The sequence below is a fragment of the Spinacia oleracea genome, chromosome 3 (genome assembly GCF_020520425.1).
Source record: "Spinacia oleracea cultivar Varoflay chromosome 3, BTI_SOV_V1, whole genome shotgun sequence".
In the NCBI taxonomy this organism is placed as follows: Eukaryota; Viridiplantae; Streptophyta; class Magnoliopsida; order Caryophyllales; family Amaranthaceae; genus Spinacia; species Spinacia oleracea.
Genome location: NC_079489.1, coordinates 41,849,580 through 41,859,357, shown reverse-complemented (window position 1 = coordinate 41,859,357; position 9,778 = coordinate 41,849,580). Strand labels below are relative to the sequence as shown.

The 9,778-nt window shown below is 34.4% G+C and overlaps 1 protein-coding gene across 2 annotated transcripts; it reads left to right on the top strand.

The window, feature by feature from the left end:
- Positions 1-1,455: 1,455 nt before the first annotated feature.
- Positions 1,456-9,547, top strand: LOC110785251 (protein DETOXIFICATION 33). 2 transcript variants are annotated; one of them, XR_008930372.1, is made up of 10 exons: positions 1,506-2,094; positions 3,088-3,283; positions 6,826-7,171; positions 7,589-7,675; positions 8,106-8,162; positions 8,348-8,586; positions 8,666-8,784; positions 8,893-8,979; positions 9,071-9,393; positions 9,438-9,547. XR_008930372.1 is itself a non-coding variant. In XM_021989698.2 (9 exons), the coding sequence occupies exons 1-9, from the start codon at positions 1,819-1,821 to the stop codon at positions 9,125-9,127; spliced, it is 1,464 nt and encodes a 487-aa protein (XP_021845390.1). In that variant the 5' UTR covers positions 1,456-1,818; the 3' UTR covers positions 9,128-9,547. The 2 variants fall into 2 exon arrangements, 1 of the variants encoding a protein (XP_021845390.1); XM_021989698.2 differs by having other exon boundaries at positions 1,456-2,094; positions 9,071-9,547.
- Positions 9,548-9,778: the final 231 nt, after the last annotated feature.

Genomic DNA, 9,778 nt, shown 5'->3' with positions numbered 1-9,778 from the left:
GAATAGTTGCGAAAGAAGTATATATATAATGTTGATTTAATAGCATGTTATGAATCATGCAAATAAGAAAAGTTCCTGAAAAACTTATACATACTGTTCTTAAACATCTTGCCCTTTCATTGATGACATATTATCAAAACTTTAAAGAGTGTTTTTGAAATGTCATCTCAAGTTCTCAACCAGTAGTTTGAGTACTTTAAAATTACGAAATATACATATTAATTTATTCACGGAAAAATTCTTGTACGAATATGAGATGATTCAAAATTTTAAGATAAGAGTATGTAATGTCCTTACGTTGAGTTTTATTTTATGGTCCAGAAGAACCATAAATTACATTATACCCTAAGTTGGACAATGATATTATTATTTATCATGTATTGTCATGAAAGTATGACTAGAGAAATTTTGATCAACATTGATGATTACTACTACTTATGACCCCTAGAAGAAGGTTTACATATGTCCAATATGAAAGGATACATTTTGTAATATTATATGCAAGAATATATATTTATTTCAGGTATTATTTTCAAAAGTTTGGTGATATAAATACTCACCTAGTGCATACAAGTGAAGATTTGAAAATTCAAGTCCAATGGTGGAGAATCAAATTTCAAGGAGCTACATGTTGATACATTTGAAAAGTTATCAACAATATTATATTCATTGAACTTGAAGATCTCAAGTGATGTATTCATCAGGGGGAGAAAATACGCGTTGCACTCTTTTTCCCTTAACCATGGTTTTGTCCCATTGGGTTTTCCTGGTAAGGTTTTTAACGAGGCAACATCCCAAGCGTATTATGATGAGTGTTGTACTCTTTTCCTTCACTAAGTTTTTATCCCATAGGGTTTTCTTAGTAAGGTTTTTAATGAGGCATCATTCCATGTATATTACAGGGTCATTGTATTATTTTAGATAATTGACATCCAAGGGGGAGTGTTATAAATGTATTGTATTGTGGATGCACATTATACCCCTGACATCCTTATCCTATATAATACTCCCTCCGTCCCGGAATACTCGACCCGGTTTGACCGGCACAGAGTTTAAGGGACTTGAATTGACTTATTTAATTTAATAGGTAGTAGTTGATAGTGGGGTAATTATTTTAATGTAGTTAGTGGGAGGTGGGTTAAGAGGTGGGGTTGGGGGAGAGTAGGGGTTGAATTTTTAATTATTTTTTGTATGGAGTAGGGGGTAGGTGGGTTAATAGGGGTGGAGTGAGAAATAATATAATATTGTTAGAATATTTCCATTTTTAGAAACAAGTCAAGTATTAAGGGACGGCCCGATAAGGAAAACAGGTCAAGTATTCCGGGACGGAGGGAGTATATGTATGTGTACTTATCATATTGATTGGAATAAGATGATAACCGCCCGTTTCTCTCTTCCTTTCTCTCCCCTTTATCCCTAATTTCATAACACGCCTAATAATTTTCTCCCCACGAGACGGGACAATTAGAAAAACTGAAATATAATTTTATTTCCCAACCCACTTTCAAGTTTCAAGTCGTCGTATACCTCCTCACATGATCAAGCGACACACTTTCCTCAACTCCCTCCTCCAGCTACCTGCTCCCCCTCACGTTATACATTTCTCTATATTCAATTCTTAATTTCTGACATATTTCCAAATACTAAATCAACTCATAAATGAACCAAACTACATGACCCCATCAACCTCTACATTCTTATGCTTCCAAAAGTTAGTAAACAAAACTTTGTAAACTGCAAATTAAACCGTATTGGTTTGTAAAGTTTCCTGAGGGAGGGAAGTTCCAGTTTTCTGGGACTTGAAATTTCAAAACAAAAATGCAGAGAGAAAAAGTAGAAGATGAAAAGCCACTGTTGAATTTAGAAATAGAGAATCCAATACACCATAAAAAGAAGAAGTTAAGTCTTGTAAAAGAGTTCAGTGACGAATCCAGGAATTTATGGGAAATTGCAGGCCCAGCAATTTTCACGGCCGTGTGCCAATATTCAATGGGTGCACTCACCCAGACCTTCGCCGGCCTCGTCGGAGACCTTGAGCTTGCCGCTTTCTCCGTCGAAAACTCCGTTATCGCCGGTCTCGGCTTCGGTGTTATGGTATATTTTCTCTCTCTTCTTGTCCTAATTGCGATTTAAACTGGGATTCTTCCTTCAAACTACAGAGTTTAATAGCCTTTTTTGGGGGTTTTAATTCAATTATGATTTCTATTTGCTTTATTTTATCTTCGTATGCTTAGATTTCATTTCAAATTTGATGAATCATGGATCATGGTTTACTTTTTATTTGGTCTATGTAGAACGATTTTTTTTTTGCATTTGCTAATGATTTTATAAAGATATTTTCTACATCCAATTCAATTTCTATTTCAAATGGGAAAAGTTACTCTCTTCAGCTTTGTGGATGGGGCCCACCACAAAAGAAGAGCGGGGGACGGGTGAGGAAATGGTTGAAAAGTCGTCAGATTATCAGGGTTTTTTTTTAATAGTTGCGTTGCACCCTTTGTCCGAAATAGTCATAATGTAATTTGAACTTCTAGGCTTGTTTGGTACTACTTCTGTATTTTTTTAGTAAGTGATACAGTTTGATCGGGCTTTTAGAAGAGCAAGGTAATTTTATTAAAATAAGATAGGAATAGGCTAATATTGTAAGAAATTGATAGATATAGATTATTTATCGTAGTAGAAAGATGATGCATGTATGAAAGGGGAGAAAGATTAATATAATTGTATCACTCATTAAAATACGACTGAATAAAGAAACTGTATCACTTACTAAAATGTTGAGAGAATATAGCATTAGTAAAAGAAGAGAAGGGAAAAAAAGGGATCCGTTGTTTGTTTTAATGAAATGAAGTGAGAAGAAAAGAAAGTAATCTTCACTTTTTCTTTCAAATTTCCCCATTTTTGGAGTGAAGATTTAATACAAGAAACCATATTTTTCTTTGAGGCGAAGGAGTAATTATGGTTATCAAGACATTTTTGTTTGAACTTTGAACTAGATAGATAAAATAGGAGTAATTAAGAGTATGGAGACATTTTTGTTGGACAGCGATAAAATGTTAGTTCTAAACGTAAGGCGTTTGATCGCAGCTTGGAATGGCTAGCGCATTGGAGACACTATGTGGGCAAGCATTTGGTGCAGGGAAGCCCAAAATGATGGGTATTTATATGCAGAGGTCATGGATCATCTTACTAGCCACTGCTTGTTTGCTCACTCCTCTCTATACTTACTCTCCTTACATTCTTCAACTTTGTGGTAACACTCCAGAAATCTCTCAAGCTGCTGGTTAGTACAATCCCCCTTTTCTTCGTCTTTATTCTTTCGACATGTGAATGATGGGTACTAGCTAGTCCTAATAACATAGGTGATATGTGAATTTCGACATGGGTTCACAATATAAAGTTGTACTCCTAAACCAAAATGATACAGTTTATGGGTTAAATCGGGTTGGGATCCTGTTGATTTGTGTTAGTTTCGTGTTTAGGAACGTGCAAAATTTCTAGTAGCGCATTCAGGTTAGGTAGGAAGAGGATCAACTAAAGTAAAAGTTATCCGTATGAATACATGAATTATTCAACATTATCAGCAGCTGAGCTCACCTACTACCTACATTATTGTGTAACGTGCATCGATCCACTAATAAAAAATTGGACAATTGATCTACTATATACTTTAGTTTAATAATTTAAGGTTCAAATTAATCAGTACCATAATCACAAGAATGTGCAAGTTAACATGTCTTTTTTGCGTACGTTGACTTGTAAACGTGTTATAAACTTGGGTGTTCACAAGAATCGTGGAGTAGTTTGCTTCGTATGTTTTTGTATAACTGGACAATGAACTTATGTTACTATTAGGCTGTTGAAATTGCGACCATTATTAAGTTAGGTTGCTAGATCTGGACTGTCACTTATTATTCACATGTGTGAGGGGAATCTTAATTTTGTTTTTATGATTATTCTATTTCTACGTCCCTACTTGATCAACTTAGTTTTCAGTATATCAATGTCAGTGGGTGTCGATTGCCAAGCATCGCGTATTTTTAAAGGAAAATCCATATATACTTCTATGGGCTTATTACAACAAGTTCAATTTTCAATCATAAACATAAATAACATTTTTGTGAAAAATTCCATAGCTTGATTTTGTGATAAATTCCTTAAAATGATGTAGGTAATTCTTATCAGTAGTGGTTTTGAAACCTTAGTAATAACATTTTTTATTATGATTTTATGAGTAATTTTTGTATTTATATAAGTTAAGCTAAGAAGGCGACAACATTACGGGTATTACTTTAGTAACATCAAATTTTAAATTTAAAAATATTACCATACATTTTGATGTGATGAGGTAAAATTTCAATTTTTCATAAGTATTACTCCATCCATATTTTTTTAGAGGTTCCAATTACTCTTTGCGGCTGTATTTTGTTAAGAGTTATATGTTCATTTTTGGTAACTATAATACCACTTCCCAATTTTTTTTTTTTATTTTCTCATTCCACAACAACAACAACAACAAAACTTAGTCCCAAAATGGTTTGGGGTCAGCTAACATGAATCGTCATAGTAAATCGCCATTGTAACCAATCAAACCAGAAAGGAGTAGGAAGTTAAAAGAATAAACAAGGAAGAGGGAGAACGTGAAATTAATGAAAGTAAAATAAGAGGAATATATATATTACAGAAAAATATTATAAGGGATAATAAAAATGAGTAAAGTTTTTAAAAAATAAAAATAATAAAAATAAGTACATTTCAAATTAGCATTATAAGTCAAAAAAAAAAAAAGTTTGCAAAACGCAAGAAGTAAAAGTAGGAGAGTCAAAATGGAAGATGTATAAGTCAAATGAAGTCATCAGCATATATTCTCTCCCTCCAATATGTCCTTATCCCAACGCCATATTTTTTCTCAATCCCAAGTAGGCTAATATCGTGCTCAATCACCTTACTCCAAGTTTTCTTAGGTTTTCACCTACCCCTTGCAATTCTATCATTTTGCCACCCTTTTAGCCTTGTAAATCTTTCTTCTTATCTCGATATTTCTCATTCGGTCATTCCACATCAACCATAAACAATTGTTTCAACTAAGTGTTCTCGGTGAACATGTAATCCTAAAAAAAATACGAAGGAAGTAACTACTACCGCCGTCCCAAACTAATAGGCTACAATTTAGATTTAGTTCGTCTCAAATTAATAAGGCAATATCTGAATCTAGTAAATTAAACTTGAAATTTCAAATATTACTACACCCGTCCCAATTTAACATGCCATGTTTTTCTAATTTTGTCAGCCCTAAATTAATTTTCTAACTTCTACATTTAGTAAGTTAATGTTGAATACTTACATATTACCTCCATTCCTTGAAGTTCTAGTCATTTGCATTTTATGCGGTCCCCCAATGCATTTCTTTGACCATTTGTATAAAAACCGATTTGTCCAGATTTTAACTCATATATCCAAATCAGAATCAATCTATCCGGATCATAACCAATCTATCAATGTCTCCAGATTATGTTAAAATCAAAACTCATGTCTAAATCCAAATCGATTTGTCGAGATCATGTCCTGTCCAGATCTTGTTCCCAGATTCATAAGCAATATGTCTAGATCATGTCAGATCATAACCCATATGTACTGGTCGGAATCGATCTGTCTGATCATGTCCAGCTCAGGACCCATATGTGCAAATCAGAATTGATATATTCGAATCATTTCCAGAGCAGAATCCATATAGTGATCATGTCCAGATCAGATCCCATATATCCAAATCGAAACAGATATGTCCAAACCAAAATAGATATATCATGTCCAGATCAGAACTCATATGTCCAGATTAGAACCGATTTATCCATATCATAACCAATATGTGCAAAATATGTCCAGATTGGAATTGATCTGTTCATATCATGTCTAAATCAGAACTAATATGTCCAGATCATAACCAATATGTCCAGATCATGTCCAGATCATAACCGATCTATCTAGACCATGTCCAGATCATAACCACTCTATCTAGACCATGTCCAGGTCTATCTAATATAAGGAATAGTTAAATACTTAAATCACGAGCAAAGTCAAATAAATACTCCCTCCGTCCCAGAATACTCGAAACGGTTTGATCAGCACAAAGTTTAATGCATTGTAATTGACTTATTATTAATTAGATGGTAGTTGGTAGTGGAGTATTTTTTTAATATAGGTAGTGGGATGTGTGCAAACTTTTAAAAGGGTAGGGGGGTGAAGGTAGTGAAACTTTTTAATGTTTTATTTTAGGGAGTAGGGATGTAGGTGGGTCCTTGGGTAAGTGAGAAATTGATATAATATTAATAAAAGTTTTCATTTTTAGAAACGTTGTAAGTAATCCGAGACGGCTTTATAAGAAAAGCGTTTCGAGTATTCCGGGATGGAGGGAGTAGTATATAAGTTTAATAACAACATTATAAATTTGAATAACATTCATTTTACATGTAAATCGTTTAATATTAATAATTGTACATTTTATTTAAATCTTGATTCTGAAAAATCAGATCAGTTCAATTCAGAAAAAATAAGTTCAGATCACGTCAGGTCAGAAAAATAAAGTTTAAATAGATCAGATCAGAAAAAATAAGTTTAAATCAGATCAGGTTAGAAAAATAAAGTTTAGAAAAATAAAGTTTAAATCAGATCGGATCAGAAAAAATAAGTTTAGATCAGATTAGATCAGGAGAAATAAGGTGAACTAAACGGGCCTTAAGCAACTGTAATTCTTAATTGCTTGTGAAACAGTGTTTTTTTTTTCCTGATGGCAGTCTAATGTACTTACTAGGTGATTTCTGACTGTAGGGAAGTTTGCTGTGTGGATGATACCTCAACTGTTTGCCTATGCATTCCATTTCCCTATACAAAAGTTCTTGCAAGCACAGAGGAAAGTGTTTGTGATGGCAGTGGTGTCCGCTATTGTGCTGGTAATCCATGTGACCCTCAGTTGGCTATTTATGCTTAAGTATGGATGGGGCATGGCAGGCGCAGCCATTGTGCTCAACGGATCATGGTGGCTGATTGTCATTCTGCAGCTTATTTACATTTTCGTCACGAAGTCAGATGGTACTTGGAGTGGATTTTCATGGCTTGCATTTGCTGACTTATGGGGTTTTGTGCAGCTCTCCTTGGCATCTGCTGTGATGTTATGGTATCACATTCCTTCCCCTACTCTGATACTCGCAATCAATTAAATTCTACGCATCAAAATAAGTCCACAGTTCTGTGAATGTTTCTTCTGTTGATTTCTTTACTCCATAAGATGGGTATTTTCATCCGCAGATCATGTTCATGAAACTAATGAAAGGTTTAGGTAATCATTCTGTATTTGTTCAGACATGATGATGAATTAAAACTAGGCAAATTATTGTTGGTGTTAGGCCATTATTCTTAGTGAAGAAAATTTTGAGTAAGATGGCTATAGGGGTAATAAGTCACTGAAAAGGCTGTGTGTGAAACTATGCCGTAATTTGCAGAGCATTAGATTGATTTTTGGTGCATGATTTGTTCACATTCTTATATCAAGCAGTTGTGTTCAATTTTGACTTGTTTACACGTGTTTATGCAGCTTGGAGTTTTGGTACTTGATGGTGTTAGTGGTTATCGTAGGTGTTCTTCCCGACCCTTTGATACCTGTTGACGCCATCTCCATTTGGTAAGATTTTTTATCCCTTTCGATTCTTCATAATATTCAGACTTTCACATGTCTTCCATAATACTCCCTCTGTTTCGAAATAATTGGGACACTTTACCTTTTCACGCTTGCCAGTGCAATGGACATTAATATCTAATTTTGTCTTCGTAAAAATTACTCCGTATAAAAAGTTGATATTCTGAAAAATACATATCGAGACGAATCAAACAAGACCCCACACGACTATATTTTTCTTTACCCATAAATCACAAATGATAGCCGAATTGAAATTTGTGAATAGTGTCAAAAGTCAAAGTGTCCCTATTATTTCGAAACTGATGGAGTACGAAGTATATTATTCATCAAGCTAGCAATTAGTGCAAATTTCATGTTTGCCAATTCAAGTTCATGTTGATTCCCAAAGCTTTACCTGAAATTTTCATGTTGATAGCATGAACTTACAAGGATGGGATGCAATGATTGCGATTGGTTTCAATGCTGCCATCAGGTAACTTATGCTAACTTTATTTCCTTTCGTAAATGCATTAAAGCTAGTGATCAAATTTAAGAAAGCCAAATCTTGGAAATTTACGATGTCAAGTGAAGAATTAGGATAAATTTAGTAAGCATAGAATCTTTATTTAATATCAAAGGAATACCAGAATTACTTACGCTGGCAGTTGTTTGTAACAGCGTACGAGTATCGAACGAACTTGGAGCTGGTAATTATAGACAAGCAAAGATCTCAGTAACAGTAGTTTCTATAACTTCAGTAGCCATTGGAGTTGTAGCTATGTTTGTGGTGCTAGGAACCAGAGACACATTCCCTTACCTTTTTACAGCAAGTGATGCTGTAGCCAAGGAAACTACACGGATTTCAATCTTATTGGCTTTCACAGTTCTTCTTAATAGCCTTCAACCAGTCCTATCAGGCAAGTAGATGGAAGTTTCATTAATGAGTCTGTGTTTAGTCTTTTTGTTTATCTTATTAGATTTTATTGTCTCTCTTAGGGGTTGCCATTGGAGCGGGATGGCAATCACTTGTTGCATACATAAATATTGCCTGCTACTATTTCTTCGGACTCCCTGCTGGCATTATTCTTGGATTCAAATACGGGTTTGGTGGAATGGTAATACTGCATTTTCACAAACATATTATTTCTTTACTGCTACTGATTATTCCTTTTACTGCCAGTGGTACTGATTATTTCTTTGCAACTAATAAAATTTTATTGTAGGGAGTTTGGGGGGGAATGATTGGTGGAATTTGTTTGCAAACTGCGATTTTGATAGCTGTTACAGCTTTTACAAATTGGAAGAAGGAAGTAAGTAGTCACTATTTTCGGGTGTTGTGTATGCATATATTTGTTATGTTCAGTAAAGCTTACATGCTATGCTGTATGGGTGGATTTGCAGGCGGATGAAGCAGAGAGCAGAGTACGAAAATGGGGCGGATCAGCAGCATTTGACTGATTTTTAGGTAGTACAAAACTACAAAACAAAGGGGTACCTACTGTGAGAAAATTCACCCTGAAAAACAGATGACGGTTTTTTAAGCTGCAATCGCCTGCATATACGATCAAAACATAGACATTGTCTTGCAACACGAAATAGGAAACCAGAAGTGTCAAAGGATATCACGACTACACTGTGTTGGTGGTTGTAGATGATTAGAAGTGAATATTCATCAAGTCCACTAGCTTCTTTTCTTTTCCTGATGTTGTATAAAGATTATTGTGGTTTTTTTTATACTCGGGAGTCAGGGAATGTAAAATTAGAGAAGGCTATACGACGGCATATTTGTGGTATTGAGATCACCGATGTAAATTGATCCATCGCAATAATTTTGAATTCATCAAATATGCAAATTTATTTTTGCCGTTTTCCCCTCCATTGTATAAGTACTTTCTTTCTGCATTTATTGTCAGAAGTTAATCCATCCGTCCTGGAATACTCGTCCTGCTTATAAATGACATATTTTTTGTAATTTTATATTGTTTCTCTCACTTACTTAAGGACTCTGGACTCACTTATATTCCTATTATCTAAAATAAATATTAAAAAAATCAATCCCCCACCCTAAAAAAGTTTGACACATTTCTCACTAATTATATTAAAAATAAT